This window comes from Schistocerca americana, chromosome 6 (assembly GCF_021461395.2).
Source record: "Schistocerca americana isolate TAMUIC-IGC-003095 chromosome 6, iqSchAmer2.1, whole genome shotgun sequence".
NCBI lineage: Eukaryota > Metazoa > Arthropoda > Insecta > Orthoptera > Acrididae > Schistocerca > Schistocerca americana.
In genome coordinates this window covers 156586367-156604641 of record NC_060124.1, presented here as the reverse complement: position 1 = coordinate 156604641, position 18275 = coordinate 156586367, and the positions used below count along the sequence as shown (strand labels likewise).

The 18275-nt window shown below is 39.9% G+C and overlaps 2 protein-coding genes across 3 annotated transcripts in view; one reads left to right on the top strand and one right to left on the bottom strand.

The window, feature by feature from the left end:
- The window catches only part of LOC124620022 (RNA-binding protein 42-like), a 346561-nt gene that overhangs the window by 154125 nt on the left and 174161 nt on the right, over positions 1 to 18275 (top strand).
- LOC124619500 overlaps positions 4045 to 18275 on the bottom strand; it is a 45548-nt gene continuing 31317 nt past the window's right edge. For both annotated transcript variants that reach the window (XM_047145920.1, XM_047145921.1), the window contains exons 2-3: positions 15207 to 15422; positions 4045 to 4475 (exon numbers count right to left, since the gene is read on the bottom strand). In XM_047145920.1, coding sequence (XP_047001876.1) covers positions 4260 to 4475; positions 15207 to 15422 — 432 coding nt within the window. In that variant the 3' untranslated portion in view covers positions 4045 to 4259. The remainder of the gene's footprint in view (positions 4476 to 15206; positions 15423 to 18275) is intronic.

The following is an 18275-nucleotide window of genomic DNA, read 5'->3' as shown; positions in this document are numbered from 1 at the left end:
ATGGCGGATAAGACATTTATTTTTTGTGGGGAAAATTGCCATGGCAGTAACAAGAGCAAGGAATGTCTTACCGTTTTGTTGCATACAAACACTGATGGCAGTGAAAAACTGAAACCTTTGGTTATCGGGAAGCTAAAAAATCAGAGGTGCTTCAAAAACATTTCCATGTTTCCGTGCAAATATACAGACTATGCCAAGGCATGGATGACAAGTAATATATTTTTACGTTTTCTCAGAGAATTTGACGCCAAAATGGGGAGTGCTGCAAGAAAAGTGCTGCTTTTTGTGGATAAATGTGCGGCACATCCACCAGATGTATCCTTTCTGAGAAATGTGAAAGTAATTTTCCTGCTACCCAACTGCACCAGCCATCTGCAACCTTTGGACTTGGGAATAATACATGCCCTTAAGGTTAAATATAGGACAGCCCTTGTAAAAAAGGCCTTGAATTTGATGGATCAAAGAAAATCAGGAAGCCAGCAGAGCTCACAACTGAAGCTGAATATTTTACAGGCAAGGAATTTAATTATGTACCCGTGGAGGGAAGTCAGCACTGAAACTATTAAAAACTGTTTCACAAAAGCGAGATTCTGTGAGAATGAGTTGGCAGCTCACTGTTACAAGTGATATGCAAGAGATTCAGGAATTAATAGGCAGTGATTCTGTCACTTTTGAGGACTTTGTGGCTGTGGATGACAATGTGGCAACCACAGGAGTACAAAGTATTGAGGAGCTGACTGCAGAGAGAAGCTTGGAGAATAGTAGTGGAAGTAAAAGTGACAGTGACAAGGAAGATGACCCTGTGCCCTCATATACTAAGGCAGCTGAAGCCCTTGAAACATTCAGGAGATATACAATGGCCCATAGACTTGAGGATAGAACAGTAGTTCAACTTGCTCATTTGGAGCAAGAAATGATTGCCATAGAGTCTAGGAGAAATGCGAAACAAACATGCTTGCTTGAATATTTTAAAAAATCATAGGTGTGTGATTTTCATATTGCTTAGGTTCCTAGAGTTTTGTGCAAATTTTAAGTTCCATTTCATAATTTAATTATTAAAGTAATTTTTTGTAACTAATTCTTTTTTAATCGGTACCATTTACTGTGTTTTTATGCAATATGTTCAGTTATCCTAAACAAAATTTGGCTCATATTTTATAATTGGGTCAACTGGAGAATGGGATACCACCTGTCAGCTTTGGACAATGATGTCATATCTTAAGAATCTGCTATAACTTCTTACAGTACTAAGTCATCCACTCACTTTCACCCATCCACCTACCAGGCCTCATGTTTTAATTACAAAAAACTAATCATTTGATACATTGATCATTTGCAGTGAATGTCATATTACAGTGTTGTGAAAATTTAAAATGTCATCTATGGCACCATTTGTCACAGCTGATTAGTGGTATCCCGATCTTCAGTAATGCCCTATAATTATTATTTGGAAGCCTTCCTCTTTATAGTGTTTTCCTCTATACAGTGTTCAGAATTTGTGGTCCCTTGAAAATCGTTATAGAGAGGTTTCACTATATTTAGCACAGTCTTTCGGGATGTGTAGTCTAGCTTTCATGCGAAGTATAAGTGGTGCGACAGTGTTAGTTACACATGTTCACTCACTGCAACTAAATTAGGGTTAATACAACACATTACTCTAGGGACAGTGACATAAGTGAATTTTACTGTTGACAGTACTTACATACTTACACTAATGGAAAAAAATTCCATCACCAAGAAATGATTAATGTAGAGTAATGAAATTTCAGGATTACATTTACCTCGCTAACATGTTTGAGTGATTAATGTAGCAAGATCACTGGGTAATGTAGGCACAAGAAAAGTCATTGAAAATATGAAATTCTGGTACGTGAATAACCAATGTAGCTGACAGAATGTTGAACGCAAGCATGCAAACATGCGTGTGTTGTGTTGCACAGGTGCCAGATGTCAGTTTTGGGATGGTTAATGCTAGTTGTGGATGACACTGAAATTGTCGTCCGATCTCCCAACTTGGTCACTTATAGAGACATCTGTTGATCGAGCAGGCCAAAGCGCTGTTGATATTCGTAGAGCATGTTGTGTTACAACAGCAAGCAATGTCCAGTTGGAAAACACTCCCTGGAAAGGTGTTCTTGAATGATAGCACAACAGATCGAATTACCAGACTGATGTACACATCTGCAGTCGGTGTATGTGGAATAACCATAAGAGTGCTACAGCTGTTATACAAAATCGCACGCCATGTCATAACTCCAGGTGTATGTTCAATCTGTTGAGGCCACAGTTGGCTTGGCTGCAGGTGCTTATCTGGCTTACTGCTAACCAATACAAGGCTATTACTGGCTGCCAGGCAGAACTGGCTTTCATCAGAAAACACAACAGAACTTCACTCTGCCCTCCAATGAGCTCTCGTTTCACAACAGTGATGTCAGAAACAGTGTTGGTTTGGGGTTAGCGGAGTGCATGCTACAGGGCGTGTGGCTCGGAGCTGTCCTTGATGTAACCAATTTGTAACAATTTGTTGTGTCACTATTGAGCCAGCTGCTGCTCGAATCGCTGCTACAGACAGACCCCAGTACAATGCACCACAACCATAATGCTGAACTCGGTGGTCTTCCTTCACCATAGTGCCACATGGTCATCTGGAACTTTATCTTTTTGCAACAGTACATTCCTGTGACCAATGCTGCCAGCAGTCATGTACAGTGTCTACATTCACGCCAAGTCTTCATGCAATATTGCAGAAGGAACATCGAGCTCCTCGTAACCTTATTACATGACCTCTTTCAAACTCAGTGAGTTATTGGTACATACCTTCCTCTCTTAAAGGAATTCTTGACTAACATCAACTCACTATGAGCAATCACAAAGGTAGCTAACACTCATGACAGTTACAGCGCATATTTAAACCAAACTTCATTTGCATTCTCATAGTGGCACTACTAGCACCAGTCATATGCAACTGTTGCTAAATTTGAACAGACCTCATCTTTCAGATGTAGAAACATGCCTACAAAATTTCTTCATTTATCTTGCAAAGATCCCTTTGGTGTTGGGACTTTTTTCCGCCAGTGTACATTGTTTTCTTCGTTTCCTTAGTTTAGGTGTGAGGAAAACGAATGTTCAAAGAATGTTGCAGAAATTTGTTTCAGATACATAGTAAGAATCTACATAAATTAGTTCTCTGGTATAGCCAGGACATTACATACCATACTCTGTATTTCTCTGGAATGTGGAAGGTTTCTCTAATCACTAGTAAAATGACATGTTGGTAAAAGCATATGCGGGTTAACCAAAGCTGGCTGATACGGGCTATTTAAACCCTTTTCAAGTTTGTAAGTGTGAAGGTTAAACTATTTGCCACGGTGAAGCTTTCCATCATGGTAATCAATTTTTTGTTCCCCTGGAGGACCTTGAGGTAAGCGATTTTTACAGTGTGCCATAGTTGTTGTTCACTACATTGATGACCTGCAAATGGACTCAATGAAAACATTACTAAACAATTTAAGCTTTTGGACTAGAAGGTCCTCCTTCTGAAAAAGCAAACACACACACACACACACACACACACACACACCTACAGTCTCCAGCTGCTGAGGCCAATCTACACTGGAAGTATGACTTTTTTGTCTGAAAGCTTAAATGTTTGGTTGTCTTTCTTCACATCGTGCCTGTCTGCAGCTCAGTGGCTGTGGTGAGTAGCAAAATATGCTTTTCATATTGTTGCTGTTCCATCCTAGACCTTCCATTGTTTGAGTGTGCTACCCTTTTCGGTGTGCCATGTTTATGTAGGCCAGTACATTTTCTGTGTTTTAATAGTGATCTCGTGTGTGCTTTTATCAATCATGGACACTGGTATGTGAATTGTGTAATGCTTCTTATCCCTTACAATCCAACATGGAGCCAATTTTTACAGACTTTGAATAATTGATCATTTTCCTGTGGGTAAGGCAATATTAGGAGGTTAATTTTCTCTTTACGTAGGTGTGAATTTGGTCACAGAAATAGTCCATTCATTACACATTGTATTTCATACAGCAATCACAGTACCAGTAACTACACTTTATTGTGAAAGCACATAAGGTAAGCAGGGATGCTGTTTATTGACTCACTTCTCTATGTGATTTTATTACATGTATTTCAGTGAATAAGTTGACAGACTTGCCAAAAATTGATTGTATTAGTTAAATAAGTTCATTCACATACACTGGAGCTTTTGAGTATAGAATGGAATAGAGTGGATGAAAATTCCAGTTTTATTTTCCAAGTGGGCCCCAACCGTAAGATACGAACAGCTGAGGTATGACAGAATAGTGCTTGCGGGATAGTGGTTGCTGTAGGAGCTCCCTAGCATTACGCAGCTCCATCGCACGGTAGGCAGCTGTTTGAGGTAGGCCGGCATCTTGTTCAGCAATTTCTGGGATATCAGTTTCATCGTCCTCTTCCTCTGCTCCATTGGGAAATGTAAGTGCCTGTAGACATTAAAATGTTGTGGGCTTTAATAATAGTTAGCTTTATAGCAAACATACATTGGTGAGTAGTTATTGTGAATATGGATTAGATTTGGATGTTTAGTCACTCTTAATGTAAGTACAGTGCTATGGAATGAATGTGCATATTATTGAATATTGTGTAAATAAGACTGGGTTTCTGTATTTGTGTTATTCCTGATATTGTTGAAATTAATTTCTTATTAGCCTATGGTGATTGACTAAAAAGACACCAAATGCCATTTGAGTGACATTTTGTTAAACAGCCATTTCATTTAACCTGATACAGTGGAGCTATGTGAACCTTTGTGTCTTTCAGTTATGTCATTGAGAACAAATTTCTGTTGGAATATAAAAAGGTCATATTTCTGTTGATCTCAGCAGCTTTCTTGCAATGAATATCTGTTCGTAATCATAAGAAACTACAGAATAACCTTTACATGCAATTTTTCTTCTTTGTTTGTTTGACATGCCAAAGAACCAAAATGATCTTTTCCAGTGCTTATGACACCTGTTCAACATAGTCATGCAGTTTTTAGTGTATTTGTTTCTTTTGGCATCTCAGACTTAATTACATTTTAGAATTTTGCTCCTACCTGATTATGAGTCACTACCAGGCTTTTTTTCACTGTTGTAGTTTCAGTTATTTGATATATTCTGCAATAAAATAACATAATACTGTGTATTGCATGAAATACATGTTAGGTGTTTTAGAATCCTGTATCCCTAACATAATATTGTGTGTTGGATGAAATATGCCGGTCATTTCGTTTTGAAACCTTACATTCTTCAGTGGGCACAATTTCCAGTCATCACCCAGCCACTATCCGAAAGTCTAAGAATGTGGAGGAAAAATAAATTTTTACACTTCATGGATCTGCAGTTTCATCTACATGATCTACTACAATTCACCAACCTTTGTTGCAACACCCCGGTGCCTGAAATTTGGATGCAATGGGCTACTGTTGATTCCAGATGCTGGTAAATTCAGAATTTGTATTGCATATTGTGTTATGCATATAATTGGGGAAGCAGGTGCGGAATTTCATTGCCAACTCATTACTATTTAGTTTAGAAGGATTATAGGGGTAATGCAGGAGTAGGTTCAATAATGAATAGGAAAATAGGAATGCGGGTAAGCTACTACAAACAGCATAGTGAACGCATTATTGTGGCCAAGATAGATACGAAGCCCACACCTACTACAGTAGTACAAGTTTATCTGCCAACTAGCTATGCAGATGACGAAGAAATTGAAGAAATGGATGATGAAATAAAAGATAGTGAAGGGAGACAAAAATTTAAAAGTCATGGGTGACTGGAATTCGGAAGTAGGAAAAGGGAGAGAAGGAAACGTAGCAGGTGAATATGGATTGGGGGTAAGAAATGAAAGAGGAAGCCATCTGGTAGAATTTTGCACAGAGCACAACTTAATCACAGCTAACACTTGGTTAAAGAATCATAAAAGAAGGTTGTATACATGGAAGAAGCCTGGCGATACTGACAGGTTTCAGATAGATTATGTAATGGTAAGACAGAGATTTAGGAACCAGGTTTTAAATAGTAAGACATTTCCAGGGGCAGATGTGGCCTCTGACCATAATATATTGGTTATGAACTGTAAATTAAAACTGAAGAAACTGCAAAAAGGTGGGAATTTAAGGAGGTGGGACCTGGATAAACTGACTAAACCAGAGGTTGTACAGAGTTTCAGGGAGAGCATAATGGAACAGTTGACAGGAATGGGGGAAAGAAATACAGTAGAAGAACAATGGGTAGCTTTGAGGGATGAAGTAGTGAAGGCAGCAGAGGATCAAGTAGGTAAAAAGATGAGGGCTAGTAGAAATCCTTGGGTAACAGAAGAAATATTGAATTTAATTGATGAAAGGAGAAAATATAAAAATGCAGTAAATGAAGCAGGCAAAAAGAGATACAAACGTCTCAAAAATGATATCGACAGGAAGTGCAAAAGGGCTAAGCAGGGATGGCTGGAGGACAAATGTGAGGATGTAGAGGCTTATCTCACCAGGGGTAAGATAGATACTGCCTACAGGAAAATTAAAGAGACCTTTGGAGAAAAGAGAACCACTTGTATGAATATCAAGAACTCAGGTGGAAACCCAGTTCTAAGCAAAGAAGGGAAAGCAGAAAGGTGGATGGAGTATATAGAAGGTCTATACAAGGGTGATGTACTTGAAGACAATATTATGGAAATGGAAGAGGATGTAGATGAAGATGAAATGGGAGATATGATAATGTGTGAAGAGTTTGACAGAGCACTGAAAGACTTAAGTCGAAACAAGGCCCCGGGAGTAGACAACATTCCATTAGAACTACTGACAGCCTTGGGAGAACCAGTCCCGACAAAACTCTACCATCTGGTGAGCAAAATGTATGAGACAGGTGAAATACCCTCAGACTTCAAGAGGAATATGATAATTCCAATCCCAAAGAAAGCAGGTGTTGACAGATATGAAAATTACCGAACTATCAGTTTAATAAGCCACAGCTGCAAAACACTAACGCAAATTCTTTACAGACAAATGGAAAAACCAGTAAAAGCCGACCTTGGGGAAGAACAGTGTGGATTCCGTAGAAATATCGGAACATGTGAGACAATACTGACCCTACGACTTATCTTAGAAGCTAGATTAAGGAAAGGCAAACCTACATTTCTAGCATTTGTAGACTTAGAGAAAGCTTTTGACAATGTTGGCTGGAATGCTCTCTTTCAAATTCTGAAGGTGGCAGGGGTGAAATGCAGGGAGCGAAAGGCTATTTATAATTTGTACAAAAACCAGATGGCAGTTGTAAGAGTCGAGGGACATGAAAGGGAAGCAGTGGTTGGGAAGGGAGTGAGACAGGGTTGTAGACTCTCCCCGATGTTTTCAATCTGTATATTGAGCAAGCAGTGGAGGAAACAAAAGAAAAATTTTGGGTAGGTATTAAAATCCATGGAGAAGAAATAAAAACCTTGAGGTTCGCCGATGACATTGTAATTCTGTCAGAGACAGCAAAGGACTTAGAAGAGCAGTTGAACGGAATGGATAGTGTCGTGAAAGGAGGATATAAGAGGAACATCAACAAAAGCAAAATGAGGATAATGGAATGTAGTCGAATTAAGTCGGGTGATGCTGAGGGAATTAGATTAGGAAATGAGACACTTAAAGTGGTAAAGGAGTTTTGCTATTTGGGGAGCAAAATAGCTGATGATGGTCAAAGTAGAGAGGATATAAAATGTAGACTCGCAATGGCAAGGAAAGTGTTTCTGAAGAAGAGAAATTTGTTAACATCGAGTATAGATTTAAGTGTCAGGGAGTCGTTTCTGAAAGTATTTGTATGGAGTGTAGCCATGTATGGATGTGAAATATGGACGATAAATAGTTTGGACAAGAAGAGAATAGAAGCTTTCAAAATGTGGTGCTACAGAAGAATGCTGAAGATTAGATGGGTAGATCACATACCTAATGAGGAGGTATTGAATAGAATTGGGGAGAAGAGAAGTTTGTGGCACAACTTGACTAGAAGAAGGGATCGGTTGGTAGGACATGTTCTGAGGCATCCAGGGATCACCAATTTAGTATTGGAGGGCAGCGTGGAGGGTAAAAATCGTAGAGGGAGACCAAGAGATGAATACACTAAGCAGATTGAGAAGGATGTAGGTTGCAGTAGGTACTGGGAGATGAAGAAGCTTGCACAGGATAGAGTAGCATGGAGAGCTACATCGAACCAGTCTCAGGACTGAAGACCACAACAACATGAACACTCAAAACTTGGCACCAAATTTTGAGGTGGTGGTGATAATAATAAAAGGAGTAGTGGAAAGCAAGCCATATTTACTCTCAGATGACATTTTTTGAAAAGATGAAGAAACACACTGAACCAACATTCATTTAAGTGTCAGTGCACTTTGTGAATATTGCCTCAAAGAGACAAGAATTGTTCCCCATGAAATAATTACAAACAAATATAGTTTCAGGGACTGTGCACAAGCTGCCTACCAAAACTGATGATTGAAGATAATACGCTAGATTTGTTGGTTTTGGCACAGACGATTCTGGTGCATTGTGAAAAACTAATGAACGATTTTCTGAGCTGCATTATGAGACATGATGAAACCTCGATAGCTCGTCCTACTTGTAATAATCCATCATGCAACAATTTTTTCAGTGATTGGGAAGGTCCAGTTCCTGTCCAACTTTGCCTCAGCAATGCACTATTAATGTTGGTATCTGGGATGAGACATTATGATAACGTCCCACTACTTGAACCAAATAATGAAGATGCTATTGCAGATAATTTGTTAATAGCCTCCTTACTTACACTTATATTGGAGGCATTGATCGGTGATGCTGATTTGTGTTGTTGTTTTAACTGGGTTTGTTGTTGTTCATTACGTCTCCCCTCAACTGTCGTAATAGTCTGCCCCAGGTAAGACAGGCCACTTTCACATGGAATGTGGTACGCATTGAACTTTCGGAGATCTAGATCATCTTTAATATTGGGAATAAGACTTTCTATACTACTCAACAGGAGCAGAATACCCTGGATGCATGGTTCTGTAGGAGCCCACCAACCTCTCCAGATATTGGGCCAGTATGAAGTAGATGAGCAATTCTTGGCTTCTCTTTTTGTGTGTTGGTTTCAACCTCTTTTTCAGCCATCCTTGATTTTGATAACAGTGCCCACTTAGGTTGACGATCTGAGTGCATATTCTTTGTAAGTAATTCTTCAGTGTGACTCTCCTAGTCTGTGTTGGTGTTCTATGTAACAAGAGTCTATAGTACCTAATGTCTTTTTGATGACAGTGATGACTTGAGGCGTGAAGATTGAGGACAGTCTGTGTGGTTTTCTGTATATGTTGTGACCCAGGGATCCGTCTGGTTTTCTCGTAACTAATATATTGAGAAAAGGTATCTGGTCACTTTTTTCAAGTTCCACCATGAATTTTTTATTAGGCTGTTCCCAGAAGTGGCCTGGCCCTCTTTTTCAAGTTCCACCATGAACTTTAATTAGGGTGGATAGAGTTTAAATGTTCCAAGAACTCTTAGACTTGTTTTTCTTCCAAGTTGTCATGCCACAAATGTGTTGTTTATGCATTGATTTGATGTTACTCTAGTTTACAATACATTCTGATTAATGTCATTCCTTTTCTGTTCGCTATATGCATGAGCCCCCTCCCCCTTCCTGCCACCCCCCCAAAAAAAAAAAAAAAAAAAAAAAAAAAAAAAAAAAAAAAAAAAAAAAAAAATAATAATAATATCATTCCACCACAGCCATTGTTATTTATCACTTCCTCAGGTGAAGAATGAGATACTAGTATGAGCAGCAAGGGTTATTTGGAAAGTAAGGTCCAATTTCTTAAAAAAACATGAATCATCACAAATCTTTTCAATAAACAGTTTTTATTTAATTCCTTGCTGGTTTCTCTATTTTTCTACGTAGTTTCCAGATTTGTTTAAACATTTGTCATAACATTCTACAAGCTTTTGTGTCATAGACATCTGCCACCTGTAAGGATAACCACTCTTTAACTACTACTTTCACTTAGGTAGTGGAACAAGTGAAAGTTGCTCGGTGCCAAGTCTGGACTGTATGGTGGGTGGACAATCTGTTAGCACTCAAAAGATCTGACCAAATTTTGAGTGTGAATGGCAGCATTGTCATGCAGCAATGAAACTCCAGACATCAGGAGGCCAAGTCGCTTATTCTGTATTGCACATTGAAGTTTAGTCAGGGTCGTGCAGTAAGCGGCTGCATTTATTGTTGTCCCTTGCTGCATAAATTCGACTAACAAGACTCCACATGGCTATTCCAGAACACAGTTGCCATATCCTTGCCTACTGAGAATGTCTGCTTGGCCTTCTCTATGACTGGTGTTGTTGAGTGATGTCATTGTGTTCCCTGACATTTAGATTCTGTGGCCATGTGAAAAACTCATGTCACCTCCCCTATGACAGTGTTCTCTAAAAACTGGTTGCCTTCCTTGCAATATAGGGCCAAAAATCAAGAGCACAAGCCATTATTCTCATTTCATGTTTCTCAGTAAGCAGCCTGGAAACTTATTGTGGGCACAATTTGTGAAATTGCAAGTTTTCAGAGACAATTTTTGTGCAAAGTTGTTCCGCCCAAAATTGGAAAATCCAGTGCTAAAGTTGAAATTTTGAATTACCAGTCTTCACGAAACTTTTAGTCTATGGTTTTGACCAAATCTTCTGATATCACTGATGGTTGGCATGATCACGGTTCATCGTGGACATTTTTCTGTCTGTCCTTGAAAGTTTTTACCCACTTATGCAGTTTGCTGTTACGTATTGCATTCGGGCCATACACCTCACTTATCTGTTGATGAATTTCTGCTACTGCAAAGTTTGTTGCTGTCAGAAACTGAATCACTTGACTGTGTTTCCCAGTCAGCAGGTGGATTGATTGTTTTAAACATTTTGAACTGACACTGTAAACAGCACACTGTGACAACACCAATGAAAATGATGTCATTTGATGAGTAAGGCATGCCAGAAGTAAGTGCGCATGCATATTTCAGTGTTCATGTGACATTTGACAAGCTATATGGTGATTTGGACCTCACTCTCTGAATAACCGTCACATAAAATGTCTCTCAACTCTTAGGTCGAAACTATATGGAAAGAGGGAACCATAAACTGAGTACCTTCAGATAAAGAACTAATGGCTGGAACTGCATATAGATGTAAACAGTTTGTAGCGTGTAACATGGTACCAATTAAAAGTGACATTCACCGGTCTTGATGCATACATTGTTACACAGTCCATTGTCAGAACTGAGTTCTGGTTCAGAACCATCTGGCCTCATTGCTTGCACACATTTGTACAGTAAGGTTATAATTGCTGCTCCTCCAGCACTCCATCTACATCTACATCTGTACTCTACAAACCACCTTACAGTGTGTGAAAGAGGGTACTTTGTGTTATAATTGCAGCTCCTCCAGCACTCCATCTACATCTACATCTGTACTCTACAAACCACCTTACAGTGTGTGAAAGAGGGTACTTTGTGTACCTGTGTCACTTTTCCCCCTCCCTGTTTCAGTTAAGAATGGTTTGCAGGAGAAATAATTGCTGGTAAGTGTCTGTGTTGTCTCGAATATCTCTAATTTATCTTCATAGTTCCTTATATATTTCGGAGGAAGCAGCGTATTGGTTGATTCTTCTGTAGTAACGTACGCTCTCTGCAATTTAAAAGTAAACCACACAATGATGCAGAACACCTCTCATGTAGCATCTGCCATGGGAATTGGCTGAGCATTTCCATAATGCTTTCGCACTTAGCAAATGAACCTGTAATGAAACATACCACTGTTCTTTTTTTCTTCTCTATTTCCTTTATCAAACCTGTATGGTATGGATCACAACTGGTGAGCAGTATTGAGGTATTGGTCGAATGACAGTTTTGTAAGCTAAATCGTCTGTTAATGGACTACATTTTCTAAGGATTCTCCCAATAAATCTCAATTTAATATTTGCCTTACCCACTATTAATCTTATGTGGTTGTTCCACTTCAAATTACTCTGTATGGATAATGTTAGATATTTTATGGAAGTAACTGCTTCCAGTAATTGTTCTGTAATCATGTAATCACACTATAAAGAGTCTTTCTGTCTGTGTGTGTGCAATACATTAATTTTATTTATGTTTAGGTTCAGTTGTCACTCCCTGCACCAAGCGTTGATCCTGTGCAGGTCCTCTTGCCTTTTGCTACAATTTTCTAGCGTAGGACCTTTCTATATAGAACAGCATCATTTGCGAAAAGTCTCGTGGAATTTCCAATGCTATCTACTAAGTCACTTATATATACTGTGAAAAGTATGCTGTGTTCTTGAATTGTACATTTCACAGGCACAATTGATGGCATTATTCATGAATCTTCTGCCAGATGCACCTCCTCAAATTATGCTTTGCAAATAATACTTCTTGTGGCAGATTTATGCAAATTTCTGCCACTTGAAGACCCAGTTTCTTCAAAGTATATATCTGTGGGGATAATTTTCTTCCAATTAACATAACATTTGTTGTGAAACTCGTATTGTACTTTTGTTCATCAATCTGAACACTAAATTCTGCTGCACTGTACATTAAATACATGTAATGCTCTATCATTGACAGTTGATCATGAACTGCAAACAGTGGCAAACTTCATTGTGGACACATCACAGACTGCAGCGGATAGGGACTTGGTGCAGGGAGTGACAACTGACCCTTAACATAGACAAATGTAATGTATTGCGAATACATAGAAAGAAGGATCCTTTATTGTATGATTATATGATAGCGGAACAAACACTGGTAGCAGTTACTTCTGTAAAATATCTGGAAGTATGCATGCGGAACGATTTGAAGTGGAATGATCATATAAAATTAATTGTTGGTAAGGCGGGTGCCAGGTTGAGATTGAATGGGAGAGTCCTTAGAAAATGTAGTCCATCAACAAAGGAGAAAGGAGGTGGCTTACAAAACACTTGTTCAACCTATGCTTGAGTATTGCTCATCAGTGTGGGGTCCGTACCAGGTCGGGATGACAGAGGAGATAGAGAAGATCCAAAGAAGAGTGGCGCGTTTCGTCACAGGGTTATTTGGTAAGCGTGATAGCGTTACGGAGATGTTTAGCAAACTCAAGTGGCAGACTCTGCAAGAGAGGCTCTCTGCATCGTGGTGTAGCTTGCTGTCCAGGTTTCGAGAGGGTGCGTTTCTGGATGAGGTATCGAATATATTGCTTTCCCCTACTTATACCTCCCGAGGAGATCAAGAATGTAAAATTGGAGAGATTCGAGTGCGCACGGAGGCTTTCCGGCAGTTGTTCTTCCTGCGGACCATACGCGACTGGAACAGGAAACGGAGGTAATGACAGTGGCACGTAAGGTGCCCTCCGCCACACACCGTTGGGTGGCTTGTGTAGTATAAATGTAGAGTTAAATGTAGATGTAGATGTAGATGTAGATGTAGACTCTTTGTGTGTTGTTTCCCACAGTAGCACTATAGACATCGATGCAGCAAGCAGCAGTCTCTTACAGTATACAAACAATATAAAATTCACATCTGATATGCATTGCTCATTTAAGACCTTTAACCACCTGAAATACTCATTTCCACTTACTGGTTCCTGCTCTTAAAATAATAATAAGTTTAGGATTTTCTCCCATCTGTATAATTTTAACCTTAAGGCTTTGGGACAGCCTGTGTGTAGAAAGGCACTGCCCTGGAATTTACAGAAAATAATCATCTCATTATCTTATTGGATTTATGGTGCAATAGAGAGAGAAACTCTTAGATAAATTTCTATTGACAGTTGCTAAAACACATTCTGCCCATTAGTAGTTGTAGGAACCATGCACTACTCTAGTTCGCGTTCTTTGGTGTTCAACGTAACCAACCACCAGCTAAATATTTACACATGGAAGCATATAAAAATCACGATCAGTGCAATTCATATGTCTGTATAAAAAGGCTATCTTCAACTTGTACAGAAACCAAACTACAGGTACATGAGTCCAGGGACATGAAGCAATGCGGTAGGTAACAGTAAAAGAACCAAGGACAAATTTGGAAAGGGAATTAAAGTTCACAGAGAAGAGAATTGAAAATTTTTGCTGATGAGATTGTGATATTCTGTGAGTTGCCAAAGGTGATGTGAGGTCAGTGTAAAGTAATGGATAGTGTCTTGAAAAGAAGTTATAACATGAACATCAACATAAATGAGAGTAATTGAATGTACTCAAATTAGGCTATGCTCAGGGAGCAAAATTATGAAATGGAATGAGACCCTAACAGTAGTAGACAAGCTTTTCTATTGGGGCAGCAAAATAACTAATGACAGCAGAGAGAAGACAGTACAAAATGCAAACTGGCAGTAGCAAGAAAAGTGTTTCTGAAAAAGAGAATTTTTTTAACATCTAATATAAATTAGGAAGCCTTTCCTGAATATATTTGTCTGGAGTGTAGCATTTATGGAAGTGACATGTGGACAACAAACAGACAATACTAAATGGGATTGGGAAGAAACAAAATTCATGGTGCAACTTGACTAAAAGAAGGGACCAATTGATAGGGCACATCCTGAGGCATCAAGGAGCAGTTAATTTGATAACAGAGGGAAGCGTGCACGTCCGCAGCTCGCGGTCGTGCGGTAGCGTTCTCGTTTCCCGTGCCCGGGTTCCCGGGTTCGATTCCCAGCGGGGTCAGGGATTTTCTCTGCCTCGTGATGACTGGGTGTTGTGTGATGTCCTTAGGTTAGTTAGGTTTAAGTAGTTCTAAGTTCTAGGGGACTGATGACCATAGATGTTAAGTCCCATAGTGCTCAGAGCCATTTGAACCATTTTTTAAGCGTGCACGCGCGCCTGTGTGTGTGTGTGTGTGTGTGTGTGTGTGTGTGTGTGTGTGGGCGTGCGTGTGTGCATGGGGGAGGGGGGGGGGGAGGGGGGGTTTAAAATTGACGAGAGTGACCAAGGTTGACTGCAGGAAGCAGATGTAGGTTGCTATAGGCATGGAAAGATGAAGAGCCTTGCACAGGGTAGACCGGTGCAGAAAGATGAATCAGAATCATTTTCAGACTAAAGACTACATCAACAACAGTGTACAGTTTTCAGAAATGTCAATAGTGAGTTGCTCTGAAACTATAGGATTGGAACTTACTATAGGTCAGAGACCAGCAGTTATGGTGGGTATTGCAGCACTATTACCTGTGACACAGGCTGTTCTGACTGTGGCTGCGGCTCGCCTGCAGGCAGGACAGGTGCGGGTAGGTAGAGCACACTGAAGGGCATTCCGCCGGCCCCCCAGCCACGTGATACGAACACATCCCGCTTGCCGGGCAGTGCAGGTGGCGGCATCGCTGTTGCCGCTGCCGTCCACACGCATAGCCATGCCCACACCCACTGTGCACAACGCCGCCTCATCTGCAACACCGTAGGCACATCTTGAGAATAGAGTCTGCCACCTTGCCACCAGTTCTGATGAGCTGCTCTGAGGTAGTTGAACCCAGCGATACCAAATGAGACTTCTGAGCTGTAACGATGTGGCACATGATATCACATGTAAACAAAAAGAAAGTGAAGAAAACACTATTTCAATGTAAAGAAAGCTTCAGATAATGAAGTTTTTATTGCCTTGATCACATGTAGGTACACTGGATTATAGTTTCGACGGGACTAAGCTCCCATATTCAGATCTGAAATGGTGCAAAAGTAAGAAAAATATTTACAGTTTTGTAGCTGTTATCATAAATTAACAATTTCACGTAATTTGTTCTTGACGTGTGCACAGTGTACAGATTATGAAATCCTGCAGTGCGATGAACTACATGTTTGTTTTTGTACTGTCGTAATTGGCTATGAATTTGAAATGAAGCACAGTTACCTTTATGTTAGTTGTTATAACAAGTATACAGATTAATTCCACTATATGCCTGAGATAACAGTACATTATTATAAAAAGACAGTAGAACATTGAAAAGTATAACTGTGTCCTCATGCGAGACAGACCTCATCGAGAGGCTGAGCCATACAAGTGTGGCATATCAAGAATTGCAGCAGAGGTCTGGGTTGGTGCCGGCTACATACTACCACATACCAGTCAGGCTAACAGAGTAATACAGAGAAGGACCACCAGATGGCAACAGTCTCATGAATAATAATAAATGTTTTGTAGGATTTTTATAAATGTATATGTAACAGTATTTGAGAGAATGCAATGTGAATCATTTAAAATGGAATTTGGTGCAATTTGAGCCATATAAAATGGAAAATACACTAGGAAAAAATATTTCATCAATTCTTAAGATAAGAAAAATTATTTCCAGTAAGGCAGTTAACATTAAACATTTGTTACAGGCTAAATGAGTGACTTAAATGGGACACAATCTAAATAACAATATGAGAATTGTTCTTTCTTTTCTGTTGTGGGACCTGTTCATGTATCATGTCCCAGTAGGACATTATGCAAAGAGTTGGTAGACAGTATGCTACTTTATATTTTATTGTATAGATAAAAATCTACTCATCAAGTTGCGGCAGAACACACATATGAAGAGCTGTTGTACTTGGCAAGCTTTTGGAGCCAGTGGCTCCTTCTTTGGGCAGAAGGGTTGAAGGGGAAGGAAGAAGGGTGAGGGAAAGACTGGAGAGGTCAAGGAAAAGGGGTAGATTTCGGGAAAGTCACCCAGAACCACAGTCAGGGAGAACTTACCATACAGGATGAGAAAGGAAGACTGCATTGGATGAGATATACTGATTGGCATGACTACCACCAAATTATCAATTAGGATGAATGGGCGTAGGCAGAGGGTGTATACTGGCAACTCGCAATATCCTGTTGCAGAGCATGCTCTACAACATGACATTCGTGACCTCGGCACCTGTTTCACCACATACACCATCTAGATTCTTCCCTCGGACACCGGTTTTTCAGAACTCTGCAGGTGGGAACTAGCACTACAACATGTCCTTGGTTCTCACCACCCACTCATCTTTTCTTCACTGTAACTACTCTTTGCTTCACTCCGTTTTAGTTTTCTACGTCTTTTAGTGTCTTTCCCGTCTATTTTTCATCAGCCCCTCCCATCTGTGTTACGTACAATGCACTTAGCTTGTCACTCTTATTAACTTGTGCACGATGGTTTAGTAGTAATCTGTCTTACATATTACCCTGTCTTCCATCTTTAAGCTCTCAGGTTTTCAAATCTCATTTGATGTAGTCCCCAACAATCAGTCTTTCCTTGTCATGGTAAGTCTCCCCTGAGCTGCAGTTCTGGGTGTCTTTCCCAAAATCTATCCAAGACCTGTGCAGTCCTTTTCCTTCACCCTTCTTGCTTCCCCTTCAACCCTTCTGCCTGAAGGAGGAGTCACTGGCTCCTAAAGCTTGCCAATCACAACAGTCTTTTATGTGTGTGTTGTGCCACCACTTTATCAGTAGGTTTTTTATCTATCCTGTTACATATTATAATACAGGGTGATTCAAAAAGAATACCACAACTTTAAAAATGTGTATTTAATGAAAGAAACATAATATAACCTTCTGTTATACATCATTACAAAGAGTATTTAAAAAGGTTTTTTTTTCACTCAAAAACAAGTTCAGAGATGTTCAATATGGCCCCCTCCAGACACACGAGCAATATCAACCCGATACTCCAACTCGTTCCACACTCTCTGTAGCATATCAGGCGTAACAGTTTGGATAGCTGCTGTTATTTCTCGTTTCAAATCATCAATGGTGGCTGGGAGAGGTGGCCGAAACACCATATCCTTAACATACCCCCATAAGAAAAAATCGCAGGGGGTAAGATCAGGGCTTCTTGGAGGCCAGTGATGAAGTGCTCTGTCACGGGCTGCCTGGCGGCCGATCCATCGCCTCGGGTAGTTGACGTTCAGGTAGTTACGGACAGATAAGTGCCAATGTGGTGGCGCTCCATCCTGCTGAAATATGAATTGTTGTGCTTCTTGTTCGAGCTGAGGGAACAGCCAATTCTCTAACATCTCCAGATACTGTAGTCCAGTTACAGTAGCACCTTCGAAGAAAAAGGGACCAAAAACTTTATTGGCTGAAATGGCACAGAAAACGTTCACCTTAGGCGAGTCACGTTCATACTGAGTTGTTTCCCGCAGATTCTCAGTGCCCCATATACAGACATTGTGACGGTTGACTTTCCCGTTAGTGTGGAAAGTTGCTTCATCACTAAACACAGTCTTTGAAATGAAAGATTCATCTGTTTCCATTTGAGCAAGGATAAAATCACAGAAATCGATTCTTTT